The sequence below is a fragment of the Diprion similis genome, chromosome 11 (assembly GCF_021155765.1).
Source record: "Diprion similis isolate iyDipSimi1 chromosome 11, iyDipSimi1.1, whole genome shotgun sequence".
Lineage (NCBI taxonomy): Eukaryota > Metazoa > Arthropoda > Insecta > Hymenoptera > Diprionidae > Diprion > Diprion similis.
In genome coordinates, this window is record NC_060115.1 from 3,832,355 (window position 1) to 3,855,694 (window position 23,340).

The following is a 23,340-nucleotide window of genomic DNA, read 5'->3' on the forward strand; positions in this document are numbered from 1 at the left end:
GAAGAAAAGAGAGACGTAAAATAGAAGCGAGCTTCGTGTATATGTATACATATATGTGTCCCTATAATGTATACCAAAGTTAAAGTCAATCGTCTAAAAGGCAGCGTCGCGACGACTCGCCTTGGGACGGGAAAAACTATTAAACTGTAGACTCGGGTGCTCGGCTTCGACACACATACGTGCTCCACGTATCTCGGACACCTTATAGGTCCGCAGAAACGCGCAAAAAATATCGCGACAAAAGAAACCGGGACAGATCGGGAAAGGGAAAATACTAGGAAGGCTCCAATACCTCGCGGAATATTTAGGGTTGAAATTTTTCACGATTATAAAAAACAAGTTATGGTTGCCTGTGCAGACACTGGCGGGGATTCACCCCCGGAACCAGCTCCCCCTGAAGTTCCACCACGGGGCCCTTCCCTCCATGCCACCCACACCCTTCGGGCACAGCAGGTCCGAAACGGTTGCCCACCAAACGCTACTGCCGGATATGCACTTCCGCCGGAACAAGTTCAGTCAGAAAACTACCAAGGTAAGTTCCAGAGAACCAAAATTGGCGAAAGATGATTATTTTCCTATTATTGGCGAAATGAAAGGTTGCTTTTTCGTTTGTTGTTGCTGTTGTGAGAATGTTTGAAAATTAAAACAATGCTGAATTATGTTTATAGAAGTGATTTTTTACTGTTTGAAAAACGTTTTGAAGAATAAAAATTTTCATTTTAATTTTAACGGTACCCTAATTTTTCCTCCCTTATCCCGTTTGGCTCGCCCCTCTCCTATATATATATATTTGTGAGGAATTTTGTCGAGGAAATGTGTTATATACGTGAAAAAACACGTATAGTAGAAATGAAAAATAAAGAATTGAACAGGCGGCGACGATCGCGTTATTTGGTTAAAATTTCGTTTCAGTTGGTATAGAATTTTTAACGCCCCGTCGAATTTGAAAAAAAGGAAAGGGAGAAAAGGGATGTAAACGTAAAGCAGGGTATAAAACACGTGCGGATAGTTTTCATCCGGCGAAACGCTTGTATATATGTACACTTGTTACGTATAATACGAATTTCCCGCCTCCATACGTTAAATGAACATTTGCGCACCGTTAGCCCCGCGATTTGGCTTATCGAAAATGCATTTCAATAGATTTTGGGTAAACTCGTGCACCGTGCGCCCGGCTGTTCAACCTGTGCCTCGAAATTCTATTGGTGTCAAATTTACTCTCCCAAATTTTTTTCTCCGCACGGTTTTTCCCAGTGCTATGGGTTTTTGAAAATTAAGGGGATGATTGGGACTTGGATAGAATTTAAGAACAAAATATGCATAACTACTTATAGCGTCACGTGAATTATTACGAGAAAATCCTGAGAGTTTGAATAAATCAATACGTCTGCATTGACTCGCTAATTTTCAATCAATCTCACGTTTATTGTTCGTTTAACTCAATTCGTGATTTTCGACGACTATTCATGAGGCCTGAAAAGCTCAAAAATCCTCTGTTCTAAAATATTGAGAGAAAAGAAAAATCGTTTTTATACTTTAATTTAAATTTGAGAAATTTAGCATTTCGTAGATTTTCAAACAGTATACTCAATTTACTTACTCCTTAACCCCGTCACAACGGTGTTATTTCGAGTGATTCGAATAATGCGATTAACCAAATTCCGCGTTATCGGGTGCAGAAGGTTTTCGTTCGTTTTAAATTTACTTCCGATTTTGTTCTTCTTCCTTTGTGCCTGGCTGACACGTTCCACGATGCATTTTTGCCCGAGTAAACACGAAATCACGTTTGGGGGTAAAAACTGTTTATGTATGTATGGCATGCCTAACTGTACCAACCAGCACCTGCAACGTTGAACCATCGAAAAATCATGCCTTTGAATATTCAACGAGGGATCGAAATTCAAATATTGAGAGAATGTCTACACGGATAGGCGTGTTGCGGCAAATCATTATATCGGCCGAACGGACCGATTGGTGTGTAACACATAAATCATGGTTCAATCTTCTTGCCACCGCGCGTAAAGTCTATTTTTTCTCGATCTACCGGCTGCGTAAGAACTTGAAATTCTTCCCGATCCTTTTTAATCTTTGAAACTGCGTGAACACAAAATAAAAAAAAGGTAAAAAAAAAAAAATGTTTTTCTAACTGAGACTGGCGAATAACTGGATCGAAGGGAAAGGGTGGAAACGAATTAATCCCAAGTCGGAATTCAATTCGAGGGCAATTCTCGGCGTGCCATAGTAGCTATCTAAAATTCGTCCTCGGCGATAGCTACAATCCAACTTGGCAGTGATCCTGCACCTGTCGGTGACTTTCAAGGAATCCAAATCGCTCGTAATTATATCGAGGCAGGTATGTCACCCTCGGGGTTGGTTACGTTCTGAGCCTGATAATCCTTTGTCGGAATGTCCACAATGCTCCGATTAATTAAACCAGTACATGCGAAGTTACACAGCGAGGGGCTCGGTTGAATGTGATCGCCAGTTATCCGCGATAAAATTCCAGCAGCGAAAAAAATCTTTTCATTCCGATAAAAAGTGAATGAAATTTGAAAAAAAAAAAAATAAATAAATACAAAACAACAACAACAATCGCGAAAACAACCAAAAATTTGCGACAAAAGTTTACACATAAAAAATACGTGTGTATATCGAACATATACATATGTATGCATATAACGTGCGATTTGAAAATCCCAGGCGAGTGGTTCTTGTGCCTGGTATAGATATAATGCGTGTATGTATCTGTAGAATGTATATGTTATATATAGGTATGTAGATACGGTTGAAGAGCAAAAGGAGGAGGGTATTAGCATAAGTGGCGAATTTATTTTCTTTGGGAACCTATTAAGCCGTCGCAGGGGAGGGAGGGGAAAACGGCACAGGTGAGATTAGGACGGGCTTAGATCGGTTTTCAAGTTTCCTTTCGCGGCGAGAGGTCGGGAGGTCGAGAGTCGTTGCCGGGAAATTTAGCTCTGGCCGACGGTGTTGCATAAGAAAATTGAAGCTACCCCAGAGACGACGAGACGCGGCAGAGGCAGAGGCAGAGGCAAGGGCATTATCGTATCCATGCAGAACTCTAGACGGTGCTTATGAAGTTATACGTATTTTTGCATAATCGCAAATTAGACCTAATCACCCTTACCCCCGAGGGATTTTTGGACGAGGACGCGAAATCCAACGATTACGGGCGCAGCTCGGAGCCAGCCAGCCTATCTTGGATCCAGAATTATTTGTCTCGCGTTAAACGAGATAGCGATAAGCTTTATTGAGAAAAATTTATACTTCTTATTTATTTATTTATTTATTTATTACAGGATTGCCTTAGGTTGACTGTTTCTTAAATTATTATAATCTTATTAGCTGCGAAGATGTGTATGGAAAAGAGATAAAATAGCAAGTACTGGATATACAATCAAAAGCGTAGATTATTCAACCTCCTTAAAACACAGTAGCCAGCATAAATTTTTTAATAACATAAAAAACAAACAAACAACTAAATCTATTTACATAAATTTTACAATTTCACAATTTCTTTTCTCTGATCAAATATTATTCTTAAGCAATACAGAATCCAACGTCTCTTCAATTCTTTATCTGAAAGAGATTAATTTTTCATTACCGCAATAAGTCATATTGAAATAAATTATTTTGCTCCGTGAATACCGTTGCGACATAAAATATTGAAAAAAAAAAAAAAAGAAAAAAAAACTGCTATAAACGCGGGCACTGTTGAAAAAGTTATCGTGCGAGTTTTAATTCCGCATTTGCAAAATGCTTTATGCGTACAAATTTCAGTCGTCCGTTACTCGCCGCGGGTCGTAAAGCAACGTAATTTGATGAGAATAATTCTTCCCTTTTTTCCTCTCCATCTCGTAATATCTTTGCGGTTTTACGATCGGTGGAAAAATTTCATTTTCTTCGGTATAACGACGCGTGACCGCATGTCTTGATGCTATTCTTACCCGTCAGGCTCTTCGGATTAATCTGACAAAACAATCACTGCGACTTTCTTCGTACGGAACTGCGTTTTCCTTACTATTATTTCCTTCATCGTTCTTCTTCTTTTTCTTTTCTTCGCTATTTTGCAGTCTTCTGACATAACCTTAGAAGAGTTCTCTTCACCGGAAGTAGTTAGGGTCAGTGTTCAGTCAGACAAACCACGGAGTCTCGACTTATGAGGGGAAAAACTGCGATCGAGAGAAAGAAAGAAACGTGGGTTTTTAACGGTGTGAAAAATCCACATTCTCTTCGTTTCATCGGTGGGAAAATTTTCAGATTCCGCATCGCACAGCCGGCGGTAATACGTCAATTAATATGATAACGTCGCCCTGTGGAAAGCTTTACAGTGAATCCGCCCGTGCAGCTTTCCCTCTGGGTATCGTGCAGCGCTGAACGTGGCTTCTAACGGCTTGTGGGAACGAGAAAACAATTACAATGGAAAATAACGGCGGTCCAAAGAGCCCGGAATAACCCCCAATCACGTTACATGACGCTGAAGCTGCAGGCTGTTGTTCCTGTGGGAATCCCAGACGCATCAGGGTATTTTTTCTAAATTTCTAAAATACGATTAGAATTTTTTTTAAACAATCTACCAGTACGTCGACAGGTACGATAAAGGGTACATGAAAATGGAACTTATTCCCTTTATTCATACCACGTTGTTTTCTACGTATTTAATCATTCGCATATTACGTTACACCGGTTTTTTCCGTACATGAATTTCCTGTCCGTTAAACCGTGCAAATATCGCATCCACGAGGGGTAAAAGCTCGGTGAAATCTGATTTACGTAAAAATATGCGAGCTGTAGATAATAGTTAATTTCCGGAATATATATTCTGACGGTAATACCGAACAAGAAAATTCGCCAGCCCGATTTTTCTTCCCCAAAAATAACATCGGGATGAGAATATCAGATATTAGCGAGGAGTCAAGGGCGAGCGCTGAGGTCCCGTAAAATCGAGGCTAAATTGATTTTTCACGCAGGATGGAATTGCGCGGGAGTTTGGCAATCGGTGAACAGAAGCGGGGCGGAAAATCTGCGAGCATAGAATCGCTGGGAATACTGTCCGTCGAGGAGAGGTTATCGCGGGCAATTTAAGGAGCAATTAGATAAGTGGAAGCGCCCCGTAGCACCCTCGGTGATTCGATAAATGCGAGGACCATGCAGTCGGTAACCGGTTCCTCGAGTACAAGTGGAACCCCATCCCCACCCCCGAACCATCAGGGGGAATTGATAGGCGGTGAACGGCGGACGGTCACCTCCTGAGCAATTAAGATTTTCCATCAGCGATTGAGCTCGGCTATCGAGTGTTTTCCTTTTCTTTATTTCCTTCTTCTTATTATTTTCGCTCGGATATTTATTTCCCACGCGTCCGTTATGGGTACAAGTACGTCTATATGTCTGGCGACTAGATCAGAGCGAATCCTGCAACTTCCGAAGATGGACCGCGTCGGTATAGTTTCGGGGATGCTGGAAAAGCGTCTTGGGGTGAAACAGCCGGGCTTTATTCCCTCTTCCAATTTGCGGCAGCCTGCAGCTGGCGAAAATATGCTTCCTCGGCTTGCGGGGGGAAAAGCCAGTCTTGTTTCCCCTCGAAAGATCTCTTCCAAACCAGCCTTCGATGCACACGGATTCGATTAATCCACTTCTCCGGCTAATGCTGGGTAATTAATATACGAGGCAATACCCTCCGCCGGTGTTGAGGGCTGACCGCCATCCGTCTGCGGAATTGGCGACAGATCCTGCAGCCCTACTCGTTACTAATAAACATTCTATAAATTGGATTAACCAAGCGTATGGATCAAATCGGATTTTTTGATTCTCCCACAGTCAGACTCTTTCGGTTATTGAATTCTCGATCTTTACCGGCGGTTGGTGATACGCTTTGTGATTTCGTTTATCTTACATCAGTTGGTTCGTTTTCTTTTACTAAGAAGTCTTGGGAAGAATATTTTCTACGATTCCGCGGAATAAAAGTACTCGTGAAACTCAACTACTACTACTACTACTACTACTTACACCTACCATTACTGAAAACGCTCCAACAGTTTTACAACAATGCGCAGCCACGCATCGCGAGTTGGTTCCACTCGGCTGATAGAAGCGAGGAAAACTGGACGCACGACACGAAGAGGGAACTTTGTGAAAACAGATCCTGGGCGGAATATTTCTCCTCGGTCGTCCCTTGAAGGGCCATTTGAAGCTCGTCCCTGGACAGAGGAAGCTCTTTTCCGCGAAACGCGGGCACCAATTTGTAACTACGGGGCTGCAAAAGCTCCTTTGACCCCCGGCGATACTACAAAGTGGAAGCTGCACACGCGGATGCAGACAAACGTTAGGTGGGCAGCCTCCGCGGAAAAGTGGTTTGAGGGAAAAAGCCTGCATAGGGCGAGATGACGAGAGAAAATCGTTGCCGTTCGGGCAACCGAACCGAAACGGCATCCAGGTAAAACGGCTGCATCGAGGTTGCAGGATGCAGCGAGGGAGATTAGACGGGATAATCCCTGCAGGCTGCAGGGTGCACAGCTAGATCCGCGCGGTATAGCGAACCGCAGATCTCGAGTTCCTCGGTAATTTCCGCGTAGTCGGCGCCGGCATGAACGCCGAGTCGGCCGGTGATTACCCTCATCCCAATTTCCAGAGTATCCCTATTCTCCCCTGGACCTCGCCTCGTGATTCACGCTGATGGAATACAATATGCATGTCGTGTATACGCGGGCATTAATTAAGGAGGTGGGCCGTACAAGAATCTAGGTATATATATACTTTTTACCCGTCTCATTATATACCCGATGCAGCTGCGAATATCTCTTACGAAAATAGAAAAATTCAAAATTCATGCGAGACGGTTTTCTGAATAAAACGAAGGAATCTTATAGATTTTTTAACAATTTTAAACCGATTTCAAATTAATATACGCTGTATGTCTGTGAGCTTCAATAGTATCCCATATCAATCCCGTTACTGGAATGCGTCATATTTCCTGCATTTTATGCAGCCGTTATGCGATTTGAGACGATAAGAACCTCGCGCTTCAGCTCCCTTTGATATCGGAGCGAAAATCGCCCGAGAACATTCAGGAGGACACCTCTGACTTTCCGTTATCCTGTTAAAATTGGATCCAATTTCTAACTTGTCACGCGCTCTTAGCTAACGTGAGATTCCTCGAAATAAACGTTACATCGCCTGTTTCTGGCTCGCGCACTTCGCGGGTCTCCTGACATTTGATCCCAATGAACAACAAAGTTATTACGTATCTGTAGGTTCTACCTTTCAGCTAGAACCTCGTCTACCATTTCCGTGAGTGAATCTACCAACAGCTACCAGTTCTGCTTGTGCAATTTCTCACGTTTCAAATTAAAGACAGAAAAACATGGTAAAAAAGTGATTCAAAATTTACGCAAATATACCTGACAATTTGCTAAATATGGGACACCGTTTGAGGGGGAGGGAATTCGAAAAGAGGGGCGCGGAAAGCACGAAGCAGCGGTCTTCGAGTCGCGTGATACGTTGGTCCCTATAAATCTGCCCACCTTCACTTCCCTCTCTCTCTCTCTCTCACTCTCTCTCTCTCTCTCTCTCTCTCTCTCTCTCTCTCTTATTGTAAGTACGGAAGCCGGTATAACTCAAACTGTCCTCGGAGGGCCAACCGAGGTTTGGATTCAACGGGAGATCTTATCGCTGAGACAACAATAGCACCAGGCGTTGAAATGCTTATCATTCGTCCCACCTTTAGCCTCGAGAATTTATAAGCTCAGCCCTGCGTTCTCGGCATCGTCGTCGACGGTGTTGTCTGACCTCCTCTGAACCCGGGTCTCTTTGCCCGTCGACGGTAGTCGTCCGGTGTTGCCATAGGTCACGCCACCGTCGCATTCTTTGCGTGCTTAAGATATGAATAAAAAGTCTCTTTGTACCTTATACCTGTGTACGTAGACAAGATTTTCCGCGAACCCGCGAATTGCGGATAAATCATTCCCTCAAAAAAATTCTGCCGGCTTTTGCCGAATTCTTTGCGCGTTTAGAATTTCTTCGTTTCAAATTAACGCTCGGTATGCTTTCGCGACAAGTGAATTTAATTCACAATTTTTTCTTGGTTTTGAAAAGAAAGGAGAAAAAAAGAAAAAGAACAAAGATACGATAACCCCATGTCCAGAGTCTGTGTTATAATCTCTTGAAAATAATTTTGCTGTGTCACGATTATAAGCCTTGATCGGTTCTGCATATATATACGTTGTACGTACACGTGTAATATATGAGCATCTTTCGTGAAGGAGGCTGAGGCGGAAGCGGCCTGAGCTTTTTGAATTTCGGATAATCGTAGTGACTTGCACGCGGCGGTGAAAACAATCCTGATGGACGTGAGGATCTCGACGAGGCAGGGCGAGAGGGCCGAGTCTGCACCGCGTCAACGCTGCTAACGAGATACAAAAAGATTTCTTCCAGCCACATAAGCGGATTGACCCGGTCCTCTGTTTAATTAAGCCCTGATCTAGCGATAGCGTGCGATATTCCACGGCGCTCGATCCAATTGCTACACGTTACACAGTACGAAAGGCAAAAATTTCGCCGTCGTCATCACCCTGATGCTCTGAACCGTCGATTTTTCTTCATCCCTTAAAGAATATAATAATCGTACAAGGTGTATGAGTTCGCCAAGCGATGGCGACGATTCTTAAGGGATAAAGATCTTTTGATGATCGATGATGTTTAATTTTATTCTTGATCATTCCGTTTCAAATTCGTTTCTGCAACTCGAATCACCGCCTAAAAGGAACATATGCCGATGGTGTGAAAATTTTGTTCACGAATTACACACCGACGAAGGGGTGAGCGGCGACTTTTGCCCACGGTAAAGTTGGCGGGGGTTCGCTATCCATCTACTCCTGCCAGGAAGGATGACGTATTAGTTTTGCAAGATCTGGCCTGCAAGTGGATTGATAAATAGCCAAAAATACGACTATATACGCAACCGCGAAACAGCCTCAGGGGCGGAAATTCTACGGGTGAATTAAGGAAGCATGAGCTGTGAGAACGTTCAGAACATCCCATCGCGTGAAATACACACTTGTAAGCCCCAAATATGCCAAGATGTTGCTTGTCGCTTGATTAATTTGAAATTAGCGATCACGATGCGAGAACGAAGGACAGCGTGGCCGTCGACGAAAGGAAAAAAAACACAGGAATGAACTTTGGCCCGAAGCCCTTATCGCCGAAGAAAAATTCCCGAGTGTGGCAGGAGACAAATTAACGCGTCCAAAGTGATCGACCCCAGGATCGAGAGTCAGGTATCATGTACATTAGAGTGGTCCTTGTTTTGGGCTTTTTAGAAGTTTCACTGGGATACCCTCACCAAATTAGTTACAAATTAATGAATAGAAATATCCTGGAACGGAAAGTCTCTCAAGTTTGACCTAAAAATTTCTACTCAACCTTCGGTGTAACGTAACGGATTCTATATTTTTAAGAAGTAATATTTTATTTCAAATATGAACAAGTCAGATTATAAATTCAGTTAAATTATTTGCAAACGAGATTTTCAGTCCCCTTTTTTTATTTCAGGCTAATTTGTTGACTCGTTCTAATCATTATCACATACATCCGACATGATTCATTCGATAATGAAATTAAAATTAAAATTAAAATTTGTACAAGTTAAAATCAGTGTATGAAGATCATTGGCCAGAAATGTATACAAATATAAATTTTATGATCGTAACTTGGCTTGTATAAAAACAAACACGTATATGTAAGTGTCGTAGAGTAAAATACCCTAATAATATTGGAATCAACGTTCACTGATTTTTGACTGTGCTAGATTTTTTCGCAAACAATCTCTCCTGCGTCTAGATAAATACTGAAACTGTAGTAAAAAGCCGTGTCCTTAAAGCGGCAAACTTCACATCCCTTGCGCCAAGGATCACGGGTGAGATAAAGATCTGTGCTTCGAATTAGATTTTTATTCCTTTGTTTATTCGGAAGTAATCTTGTGTGCGGTCAAGTGAAAATTGGAAAAAGTCTAATTGTAAGCTACAAACCACCGTAATGTACGTGCACGACGAGAGGGTGAGTTTAGATTACTTCTTCGCCAGATGGCTACTCTCGGTGATGTTAATTGTCGGCTTTTATCCCCAACAATTGTCTCTCTCCAAGCCCGAAGCTTGATCTCCGATGCAAAGCGACGCGCGTCGCGGTTTTATTGTAAAATTCCGAGCTTCCGGCTGATTTCACTTTACGGCGATGGAAGTTGTAATGGAACTATCACGCCGAGGATAGCTTTCTATTGGCTGCTTTTATGGAGGAACAGCCGTTCTCCGGCTCAGCTCGCTGTTCTGCCTTTTCATTTTTCATGCATTTCACTTCCTCCTCCCTCGTACTCTCTGTCCTCTCCCTTTTCACCCACCTCCTCTATTATTCTTTACCACCTTTTACCTCCCTCCCTTCCTTCCTTACTTCCTGGTGCACTTTTATTTCCTCTCGTTTTATTCCCGTGTTTTACTTCACTACCGGTGTTCAACCATTTACATGCGAAACTCACGGCGCAAAGTGTCCGGAATAATTTTCCGGTGATACTAACGAAGCTACGATTTTTCCTCGATGCAATCGAATTTTTCGAATAAGCATCGTCCTTCACCTGGTCTCAGCTTCTTCTCTTCCTTCTTTTTCAACAAGCGTATCTACATTAAGTCTCGGAAAAATTCTACGGTATTTTTACAACTTTACATACCACTTCCAACGCTGTTTCAGTTTTGATGGTAAATACGGATCGTTGAGTAAATTTTCAGGATGGACTGGCAGGCAGACTTGAAACTTGGCAATTAATTGTTAAAGTGAAAATTCCTCCCCCTCCTCGCCGGATGAACCGTCTTGATCCATAAATATTCATCTGGGAAATAATTCATCCCCGCCCATAGCGGCTGCAGGATCCTTGTTACGGTCTGCAGGCGTCGTTTATATCGGTCGAAGAACTTCTCCGCCTGTACAGACTCGGTTTTGCGGGGATACACTTTTGTTTGCGAATCTTTGGAAAATACAATTTGCAGGGAATCACTCACCCTGGTAAACAAAACTCATACACTTGAACAATTTTCTCCTACATCTATAGCCGTCTCTACTCACCCTAAAATAACTACGTCAATGGCTTATCGAACTACGTCGACGTGCAGCGTGTTCGAAATACCGCTGTTACGTATTTGACGATGCAGAATATTCCCACTCGTTCGAAAATCGCGAATCACTGGCTCCGTCGTTTCACCGTCAAATTAATGAAATGCCAGCTATTACGTAGTCCGAACAACTTGAACTGAGATTTTTCATGCACACTTAGAGTGCACTAATTTTTACAAACGATGTGAGCACCTACATTCTTGGATGTTAAAGCAAAATAAGCGCGAAGATTCAGGAAGAATAGCGCACCAAGAATAAATGCTTGGCAGGATAATTAGCAGAAATATCCGCAGCGTTTCAGGCACGCTGAAAAATACTCAAAGGTACGTTGGCACGAGGAGGATCGTATCGACGGGGATGATTTTTCTCCACCGTTCACCTCCGGCTGCTGAATCGCCATCCGTGGAACATGCTTCTTATATTACATATATATTATGGAATCTCACGGCAGGTTCGACGCTATTTTAGGAATCCAGGCTATTGTCAGCTCTGGTAGGTATATAATTCCCCGATTTCTCTGCATCGGCGCCTCATTACGTGTTCTAATACGTATAATGTAGAGCCATGGACTATACATAGATATGTATACACGAGTGCGTAATATATATGGCAATCATAATTTTATGAAGAAAAAGAAAATAGAGTAGAAGGAAATGAAAGTTATTAATTCGTTTTTCCTTGTACAGTAATATTGGCCATATACTGCAGAGGTAAAATTCGTTTCCCGATATCGATCGATAATCAAAAATAGATCTACTACAATCGACGCTCGAGGAATCTCGTCGAAGGAATCTCTTTTCGCATTGGAATAAAGTTCCGGAGATTCTCGGCATTCGAGGCTGTATTTTTTGGAATCCAAGAGCTATTGTTGTATCGGGCTTCGTGCTCGGGGAATCCCGATATTGAATATCTTGAGCTACCGGATGTATGTATGTCTGTAAGTGAAAACGAAGATTGGAAAGCAAAGAGGAAAAAAAAGATAAGAAAAAAAGAAACAACGAGCCAGTCTTTGAGGGGCAGGGAAATACGCCGCTGCAAGGATGAGCGTGAAAGGCGAGACGGTCCGGAATAAAATTCAGACATGATTATGGCTGCTGGGGGGGGGGGGGGGGGGGGTGCGATGTACCTGCCGTTGGGTTCGTATATTTGCAAAGTTTTATGGCCTCTGGACCCCAGCGTCGGACCTTCGAGACCGGAAATACGCGACGATGCCGGGCGAGACAATGTTGGAGAAAGAAGAAAGGAAAACGAAGAGGCGAAGAAAGTGCCTAACTCCGGAAAGAAAGGTTGCTGCAACGTCTCGCCGCGGAGGGAGAAGAGAGCTTTCAAGTATTCATAAGTTAATCAAAAACCAAAGGGTGAATGCGCTACACACACACACAGGCGCAGAGGAGCGTCCGATCCTTGATAAAGACAAAGTAGCTGAAGTGAATACGGCTTTTAATACGAACGGTCCGCACGAATAAACTGTCAGTGCGTCATTTTTTAGCAGCGGTAAAAACGGACGAATATTAAAAGGAATATCGTGCCGCGCGTGGGACGCGGATGAATCTTTACTTACATCTGGTGAAAATCCCTAGACGGTCTATTCAGAGCGTTGAATACACTATCTAAGGAACACTGAGCGCTGGCCATGTCTCTGGTGTACGGGAAATGTTAGCCAGGATTATCCCCCGACGGAGCGGAGTGGGATAAGGGTGCAGCAGTGGCAGCAGCTCTCTTCATCTTGGACACGGTAACGTTGAACGGTCGGCGAACCGTCGTCGTCCTGCCTCTGGAGTGAAGCTTTACAACCAGCGAGGATATTAATTCGCCTTATTAAGCACGGCGAGTACTGCGTTACAATTACTCACCCTCAGCCTCGGGGTTTGCACCGCGGGTTGAAACGAGAAAATAAAGATGCTGGACGCTCAGGAAGCTGATCGTAAAATATGTTCCAATACAGTTCGCCAATCGAGCTTTTTTTCCCACCGTGTAAATGACAATTTTAAACGCACATTCATTTTTTCATTTCTAATTATATCTATCGTGTCATTTAAATTACGTTCGAGAAATTTCATCCCCGTTTCGCAATTTTTCAGGTGAAATTACCGAAGCACCGAGTGAAAAAGTTTGGGCGCTTCGTTGATTCGGCTGACTTCGAACTAGGTAGACGAAAACACCGTCCTTCACCCTTAAGCCTTTGCTCACCCCCATCCCTAGCTCGAAGTCCTATTAGCCCAGATATTGCTTCGCGAGCTGCGAAAGTAATAATTTATTTTACCGTGGGCTTCGGCCCCGCGGGGGCTGCGGCTGTATCTACGTCTGCCCGGCTCATTGTAGCGCAAAAATAACCGAGTGTATGATGCATGAGCGAGGGGAGTTGGACACATGGCTCTGCGTAGCCCCGCAACCCTTGTAGCTACCGGGGGTTGCCAGGGGCAGCCTTCGCCACACTCGCGCGACCCGGTGAACCTCCACCGATCCAGCAGCGCCGGATTTTCCACTTTTTCTTCTTTTCCATTTCAGTTTCCTTCCCCTCCCTTTATTTTTGTTTCGAAAAAGATAAAAAGAAAAGAATCAAAAAAAAAAAAAAAAAAAGAATTTTTTTTTTTTTTCTCTTCTTCTAAATAGAGTGAAATTGGAGATTGGAAAATAAATTTAACGAGAAATTTTTTGCCACGTATTCATTATCGACGTACGTGAACTTTTTATGACGGTACGATTTTTATTTTTCATTTTTTCTCACCCCACAAGTGATTTCGAAAACGGATGAGGGAGATGCGAGGACGATATTGGAATAATATAATTTCTATTCTCGCATAACAAGATACAAGTTCGAATATCTCCGAAAGTTCCATTCCTTATTTTCCTCCGCGAAGCAACGTCATCTCGGACACTTTATTCCGTTGCTTCTCCTATATTCTTGGCTTGTTATCTCATGCCGTAGTCTCCTGGCCTATAACGAGACATTCGGAGCGTATAACGACTTCTTCCGATATCCCGGTATTCCACGTTCAATATATGTATATATCTGTTCGAGATTAGCTTGTTTGAAATTTCATACGAACGACACCTGTCCCCTCACTCCTCTCCTCTTTCTCTCGAATTTCTTCTCTCCCTTCTCTTCCTTCCTTTCTCCTCCTCGTTTCACCGTTTACCAATCGCGCGGTGGGCACACGTCGACGACGACAAGGACGAGGACGAGGACGACGACGTTGTGGAGGTGTGCACGTTAGTAGGTTTGCTCAATATCCGACAATTTTCGTTTATTGGAAACGCCTCTTTCAGATAGATTGGACGGAGGAAAGTTAATTTCCTTGTGGAATACCGGGAAAAGCGCTATACCAGCTCCGGATAAATATTTCGGCTCCACAAGCTTGGCGAAATTTTTTCTCCCTTTCCTCTTTTATTTCTTCTCCCTCTTTTTTTTTTTTTTCTTTATTTAACAATCCTCTTTTTTCCCTCTCGCAGAAATGACACGCAAAAAATTTGCTGCTGCGACATTTTCGAGTTGGAATTATCACGCGAGTACCTACGGTAAAGCGATTGAATTGAAACTTAGAAAAGAAAAAACTAATTTGCGAACCTGACGAGAAAATCGTTCAACGATATCGGTACACGCAATTTTTTATTTATCATATTCCTTTTAATATTTATCGTGCGCGAGCGCGTGTGTGTAAAAAAAAATTAAAACTCGATCCCGCTTCTTGCACAACGCTTTTAATAAACACCCTATAAATTTCATTCACCGCTCTCTCGCTTATGACTCACGTCGCTACGAGAATGGGTAGGTGCCTATAACTCTGTATACAGCTTTACGAACAAATTAAAATCGCTATGGTGAAATTAACGATTCCCTTGACGGCCGGAGGAGGAACCCCTAATAAAATAATGCCAACGATTCATATACTCGCCGACGTACGTTAACCCTCGACGCATCCTCACACTCCGGGAGCTTGTAGGAAATGGGATAGGTACGTAATAAACCAGGAGAAACAGGGGGTGAGGAAAGTTGAGGATTAACAAGTGGAGTTTGGCGAGAAATTTTCAAAGCGAGAACGAAATATGAAATTTTCAAAACAGCCCCTTCACACACTCGCTTTGCGAGTTCAACTTCCGTTCTTCGTACGTCGACGCGCGTGGATTCAACCCTTCAGCGATACAAATCTCCCGTGTATTAAAAATAATTGTGTTAAGCTACTAACGCCTCCGGGTCTGCCGGACTCGAGCACTTCCTGGGGGTGGACAGCGGCGACGTTGCTGCCGCAGGATGCTTTACTTCTAGACGTACGAATGGCGTACTACGTAATAAGAATCTATAATAATGGCCAAAGCCTTTGTTGCTGGGCGAGTTGCCTGGACAATATCCGCTGTCACATTCCAATAAACTTTCTACTCCCCGCTGACGTATCCTTATCGCTGGATTAACAATTACACGCGAACCTCTTCTCGAGCATCTTCGAACCTTTCGCGACCCACATTCAGGGTCCCCCGCACCCTCGGGCTCTGGGAAAGGAATATCTCCAATGTTCGAGATTTCTCCTTCGGAAACAGAATCGGACTAAGTTCATGCGCTATCAACTTTAACGTGGAGAATTGTTGCGCAAGACTGAAACAAATAGCGCTTCTTGAAATAATAAATATAAATATACTTTTTGTGTGGCGTTTGGAATGATTTTTCAGGCCCAATCGGAAGATTATTAGTAACAAAACATGTAACGACTCCTTCGAAATTTTACATCTCTGAATCGCGCGTGAATTGCATCTAACGAATTCCCCGTCAATGCTTCTCTAAAAAAATTTTCCGTAATCGATCAATGGAGCTGATTTCTCGCTACACATGAGATGACAAGGATAGATCCTAAAAGGATTACAGAAGATCGGGGGTCGTTTTTAACGCAGGACATATCGCCGTGAAGTTGGCGCCTCTAGCGGAGGTTCTGTCAACGATTATTATTGACCGTCCTCACTCACCCCTTTTAACATTCCGCGGGCTATCGCCCTCACTCTCACTCTCACTGTCGCTTTTCCCCGCACGCCCCCCCCCCCCCCCCCCCCCAGCCACCCGCCGCTTCACTTTCTCGCCGCTCTTCGCTTTCCGACTCCAAAGCCTAGGGCAGTTTTTAGGTACACATATAATTACGCACTAATACACTCCCCCCCCCCCCCCCTGGTGTATTATATATTGTACTGACATTCGTGCATCGCTGTGTACGGGCAGGGTGTTCAGAGAATTCACAAAGCGGGATTAAAACGCTTACTGTTACGGGAAAGTTTACGTTCGTGTTGGTTAGGCGTGACAGCAGAGGCGCAGGGGGTGAGGGTGAGAAGAGCTCTTTGAAAAATATCCAGGATCACGCACAAAGGTCGTAGTAATTTCGCCGAATATCAGGCGTCACTGAAGGCTGGAGAGAAGGTTCCTAAAGACTTTTTTCCTGCTGCCGTATAAATAATATTACAATAAAATGAAAAAATTCACTTATGGTACCACGCGTTGCGCGATTATTCATTTGAACATTTACTTTTCGGGCCAGACGCAGTCGAGACCACAGACGATTTATATGTTAAATGGATGGTACGATGTGGGTGGAAGTCTCTCCGTGTGCGAAGTCTGGGAACGTTACCACTGGCACTTGCACTAACTTGGTACACAACTAGAGGCCGAGTGAAAGGTAACGTATCACGAAGATGAAAGATGGTTTCTTAACCGGCAAAAATGTATGAAGTACCTACTACATAAGACTCACCAAGTCCAATGCGAGACCAAGAGAAAGGCAGGAACATGATAGTGAAAAACAATGAAAAATGAGAAGAGAAAAGTATGCGCCTTTTTTACTTCGACGACGCTGGCTCGTACGATATTTTTTGTTATAGCTGATAGAGTTGTATTTTGTCAGAAATGAATTCACGATGAAGTTCATTTCACCTGATGAATACGTATACCGCGGAAAGTTCTTATCAGGCTTATATTAACTCAGGACGTGACGACTCCAAGTTCGCAATATTCGACTTTGAGTCATCCGTTGCCGAGGGCGAAAAGGGAACGATGAAAAATGATAATTTCCGAAATCATTGCCGAGTAATTTCAAACGGCCAAAATTTGCATTGTAGCTGAAAATTACTTCGAGGGTTTAATTAAGAGATGCGAGTCGAGTTTTGCTTAATGATCGCAAGATAGTTGGGACGGTGAGCCAAGAAGCAACGTCATCACTTCGCACCTCGCGCCCGAAGTGCCGGGGGTTGAAGACCCCGTCGACACAATGGGATTAATCGAGGATAGGCACCGTTCGTTCGCGAATCGAATTGTAATTGTAAATCCAGTTAAATAATGAATAGGGCAAGTGCGGAGGCGTTTCGGCATACTAAGCAGAAGGGTTGCCGCGTCCCCGCTAATGGTTGTCTAAGTAACCTGATACCCGCCAGGGTAACAATTCTCTTACGAGCTCTCGGCGCGCAAACTGTCGACCGGAGTGCCGGCGAAGCTGGAGGGACTGGGAGGGATGGCGAGAGGACGAAGGGGATGGGGTGGCATGGAGATACGCCGCTGCAGCCTTGCCGGTACGGAAAGGGTTTATAATTGGAAGGTGGCGGTCGCCTAAATGGCTGCTAATGACTTTGACACACGTCGTCTCTCGCTACAGCCTTTCGCGTCGTCGGATTATTTCACTTGGCATGTACCAAGATATCGATCAGGCTCGGCGTGTACAGTGTCGATTGAGATGAATCAATTTTTGAACTCTTTGCTGCGCAGTGTGATCCTTGAAGGCGCAGAATATTTAAGTGACACTTTTCACGTTTGTTACAATATTTCGTAGATGCGCAACGAGCAACTTCACCAACCACCAACCGTGTTTCATCGCAAATGGAGGTCTGTTGAATGCACTGGGATAGAAGTGTGATTGGCTGTAAGTGGAAGAGGAAGAGAGTGAACTCATCAGCGGAGTAGAAAATGGGCAAGCACTGATGGGCCGACCCTCTATGGGGACAGCGAAAAGAGAACGGATATTCGGGAGAATATGATTGATGAACATAAAAAGATAACGAAAATACGTTATGGTGATTCAACGGTGAAATGACGTTTTCTAATGATCTATGTGAAACATTGTATTAAAGAGTGAAGAACATATTTATTATTATACGTGAACAAATAATCGGCAGCACTGTTAAACGCAAAATCACATAATATATGAAATACATTCAGACATGAATTGGATTATTGTTGTGTTACATGATTTTATTTGTCGTCCTTTTGATACTTGTCCTAGTATGTACTGTGTGTTCTTCGGAGGTCCTGTAAGTGCTTCTTTGCATATGATGAATACGCCTGTGTACAAAACAAGTTTCAAATGAGAATCGGATTGATATTTCAGACTGAAAACTTGTAGAGAATTTGATTTTCGGAATAATGACTGAGATAGTTATTTTTGTAGTTTCTGAAGTATGGTTCACGTTCGGTCCTGTACACAGGTGCAATGAATCTATGCAGGATATCATATATATGATGTTTTATTGTTACAATTTCATGTGACTTGTATGAAAATAAATAATTGATTCGATTTACTCGTATATTCTTCGTATCTTCTGAGCTGATGGTGAACGCCATTGGCAATGCTTTTTCTTGCAATCCGTGGCAATTTCATTCATGATGGTGGTCCGGTCTAGTTGGTGGGATTTCTGCGGACCTCGAGCTCCGAGTAATTGAAAAAGAATCAAAGTGATCGATACCATGACGCCGGTTTTCTGTAAAAAAAAATATACAAAGGCTGGAAGTGAGGCTAACCCCATTAGATTTCTCATGAGTGTTTCGGAGATTTTGGAGAATACGGTGAACCATTCTTTCGTAGACTGGGCCGACATGATTTTGACAGAGGAATCAATTGAGCACAGTCCAAATACGCTGCTAGGAACAGATCAAGAGTTAGAATCAGAAGACGAGCGAACGTAGTTTTCTCGATTTTCTGCTGCTGGTCGTTGCGTCGTGATTTATCTGCTGTTAGTCCTACGCTCTTTTTCATGTCGTTTTTGTGTTCCTGGGAGTCGATTTACTCCGGGAAGGGTCATACAAATCGATTCCGAGACGAAAAATTTTCGGCTCCGAAAATGAGGAAAAAAAGTAAGGTTAACCCCTTTGGATTTTTGGCAAAAATTTCGACGACTTTAAAAAGTGCTGCGATTGATTCTTTCAGGCACTATTCCGACGTAATTTTGCGAAAGGAATCGATTAAGCGCAGTCCCAATACGCTGCGAGCAACGCATCAAAAGTTACAGCCGAAAAACTGCAGATTTTCATCGTCATTTCTCTGCTGCTGGTCCTAGGCTATTTTTCATGTGTTTTCTGAGTTCCTGGGCGTCGAATTAGTCTAAAAAGCGTCATACGGATCGATTCCCAGACAAAAGATTTTTCGGCCAAAAAAAATCCAAGGCTAACCCCTTTGCATTTTTGGCGAAAATTTCGACGACTTTGAAAAGTGCTGCAAATAATTCTTTAGGGTACTATTCCGACGTGATTTTGCGAGAGGAATCGATTAATCGCAGTCCCGATACGCTGCGAGCAACGCATCAAAAGTTACAGCCGAAAAACTGCTTATTTTCGTCCTCATTTCTCTGCTGTTGGTCCTACGCTCTTTTACATGTCGTTTTTGAGTTCCTGGGGGTCGATTTACTCCGGAAAGGGTCATACAAATCGATTCCGAGACGAAAAATTTTCGGCTCCGAAAATGAGGAAAAAACTAAGGTTAACCCCTTTGGATTTTGGGCAAAAATTTCGACGACTTTGAAAAGTGCTGCGATTATTTCTTTCAGGCACTATTCCGACGTAATTTTGCGAGAGGAATCGATTAAGCGCAGTCCCGATACGCTGCGAGCAACACCTGCAAAGTTACAGCCGAAAAACTGCGGATTTTCATCGTCATTTCTATGCTGCTGGTCCTAGGCTATTTTTCATGTGTTTTCTGAGTTCCTGGGCGTCGAATTAGTCTAAAAAGCGTCATACGGATCGATTCCCAGACAAAAGATTTTTCGGCCAAAAAAAATCCAAGGCTAACCCCTTTGCATTTTTGGCGAAAATTTCAACGACTTTGAAAAGTGCTGCAGATAATTCTTTGAGGTACTATTCCGACGTGATTTTGCCAGAGGAATCGATTAATCGCAGTCCCGATACGCTGCGAGCAACGGATCAAAAGTTGCAGCCGAAAAACTGCAGATTTTCATCGTCATTTCTCTGCTGCTGGTCCTAGGCTATTTTTCATGTGTTTTCTGAGTTCCTGGGCGTCGAATCAGTCTAAAAAGCGTCATACGGATCGATTCCCAGACAAAAGATTTTTCGGCCAAAAAAAATCCAAGGCTAACCCCTTTGCATTTTTGGCGAAAATTTCGACGACTTTGAAAAGTGCTGCAGATAATTCTTTGGGGTACTATTCCGACGTGATTTTGCCAGAGGAATCGATTAATCGCAGTCCCGATACGCTGCGAGCAACGGATCAAAAGTTACAGCCGAAAAACTGCAGATTTTCATCGTCATTTCTCTGCTGCTGGTCCTAGGCTATTTTTCATGTGTTTTCTGAGTTCCTGGGCGTCGAATTAGTCTAAAAAGCGTCATACGGATCGATTCCCAGACAAAAGATTTTTCGGCCAAAAAAAATCCAAGGCTAACCCCTTTGCATTTTTGGCGAAAATTTCAAAGACTTTGAAAAGTGCTGCAATCAATTCTTTAGGGTACTATTCCGACGTGATTTTGCGAGAGGAATCAATTAATCGCATTCCCGATACGCTGCGAGCAACACCTGCAAAGTTACAGCCGAAAAACTGCAGATTTTCATCGTCATTTCTCTGCTGCTGGTCCTAGGCTATTTTTCATGTGTTTTCTGAGTTCCTGGGCGTCGAATTAGTCTGAAAAGCGTCATACGGATCGATTCCCAGACAAAAGATTTTTCGGCCAAAAAAAATCCAAGGCTAACCCCTTTGCATTTTTGGCGAAAATTTCGACGACTTTGAAAAGTGCTGCAATCAATTCTTTAGGGTACTATTCCGACGTGATTTTGCGAGAGGAATCGATTAATCGCAGTCCCGATACGCTGCGAGCAACGGATCAAAAGTTACAGCCGAAAAACTGCAGATTTTCATCGTCATTTCTCTGCTGCTGGTCCTAGGCTATTTTTCATGTGTTTTCTGAGTTCCTGGGCGTCGAATTAGTCTGAAAAGCGTCATACGGATCGATTCCCAGACAAAAGATTTTTCGGCCAAAAAAAATCCAAGGCTAACCCCTTTGCATTTTTGGCGAAAATTTCGACGACTTTGAAAAGTGCTGCAGATAATTCTTTGAGGTACTATTCCGACGTGATTTTGCCAGAGGAATCGATTAATCGCAGTCCCGATACGCTGCGAGCAACGGATCAAAAGTTACAGCCGAAAAACTGCAGATTTTCATCGTCATTTCTCTGCTGCTGGTCCTAGGCTATTTTTCATGTGTTTTCTGAGTTCCTGGGCGTCAAATTAGTCTAAAAAGCGTCATACGGATCGATTCCCAGACAAAAGATTTTTCGGCCAAAAAAAATCCAAGGCTAACCCCTTTGCATTTTTGGCGAAAATTTCGACGACTTTGAAAAGTGCTGCAATCAATTCTTTAGGGTACTATTCCGACGTGATTTTGCGAGAGGAATCGATTAATCGCAGTCCCGATACGCTGCGAGCAACGGATCAAAAGTTACAGCCGAAAAACTGCAGATTTTCATCGTCATTTCTCTGCTGCTGGTCCTAGGCTATTTTTCATGTGTTTTCTGAGTTCCTGGGCGTCGAATTAGTCTAAAAAGCGTCATACGGATCGATTCCCAGACAAAAGATTTTTCGGCCAAAAAAAATCCAAGGCTAACCCCTTTGCATTTTTGGCGAAAATTTCGACGACTTTGAAAAGTGCTGCAGATAATTCTTTGAGGTACTATTCCGACGTGATTTTGCCAGAGGAATCGATTAATCGCAGTCCCGATACGCTGCGAGCAACGGATCAAAAGTTACAGCCGAAAAACTGCAGATTTTCATCGTCATTTCTCTGCTGCTGGTCCTAGGCTATTTTTCATGTGTTTTCTGAGTTCCTGGGCGTCAAATTAGTCTAAAAAGCGTCATACGGATCGATTCCCAGACAAAAGATTTTTCGGCCAAAAAAAATCCAAGGCTAACCCCTTTGCATTTTTGGCGAAAATTTCGACGACTTTGAAAAGTGCTGCAATCAATTCTTTAGGGTACTATTCCGACGTGATTTTGCGAGAGGAATCGATTAATCGCAGTCCCGATACGCTGCGAGCAACGGATCAAAAGTTACAGCCGAAAAACTGCAGATTTTCATCGTCATTTCTCTGCTGCTGGTCCTAGGCTATTTTTCATGTGTTTTCTGAGTTCCTGGGCGTCGAATTAGTCTAAAAAGCGTCATACGGATCGATTCCCAGACAAAAGATTTTTCGGCCAAAAAAAATCCAAGGCTAACCCCTTTGCATTTTTGGCGAAAATTTCGACGACTTTGAAAAGTGCTGCAGATAATTCTTTGAGGTACTATTCCGACGTGATTTTGCCAGAGGAATCGATTAATCGCAGTCCCGATACGCTGCGAGCAACGGATCGAAAGTTACAGCCGAAAAACTGCAGATTTTCATCGTCATTTCTCTGCTGCTGGTCCTAGGCTATTTTTCATGTGTTTTCTGAGTTCCTGGGCGTCGAATTAGTCTAAAAAGCGTCATACGGATCGATTCCCAGACAAAAGATTTTTCGGCCAAAAAAAATCCAAGGCTAACCCCTTTGCATTTTTGGCGAAAATTTCGACGACTTTGAAAAGTGCTGCAATCAATTCTTTAGGGTACTATTCCGACGTGATTTTGCGAGAGGAATCGATTAATCGCAGTCCCGATACGCTGCGAGCAACACCTGCAAAGTTACAGCCGAAAAACTGCAGATTTTCATCGTCATTTCTCTGCTGCTGGTCCTAGGCTATTTTTCATGTGTTTTCTGAGTTCCTGGGCGTCGAATTAGTCTAAAAAGCGTCATACGGATCGATTCCCAGACAAAAGATTTTTCGGCCAAAAAAAATCCAAGGCTAACCCCTTTGCATTTTTGGCGAAAATTTCGACGACTTTAAAAAGTGCTGCAATCAATTCTTTAGGGTACTATTCCGACGTGATTTTGCGAAAGGAATCGATTAATCGC

General features: G+C 43.2%; 1 protein-coding gene across 5 annotated transcripts in view; it reads left to right on the forward strand.

Moving 5' to 3' along the window:
* The window catches only part of LOC124412217 (teneurin-a), a 497,247-nt gene that overhangs the window by 242,084 nt on the left and 231,823 nt on the right, over window positions 1–23,340 (forward strand). For all 5 annotated transcript variants that reach the window (XM_046891912.1, XM_046891915.1, XM_046891916.1 and 2 more), the window contains one exon: window positions 359–532. In XM_046891912.1, coding sequence (XP_046747868.1) covers window positions 359–532 — 174 coding nt within the window. The remainder of the gene's footprint in view (window positions 1–358; window positions 533–23,340) is intronic.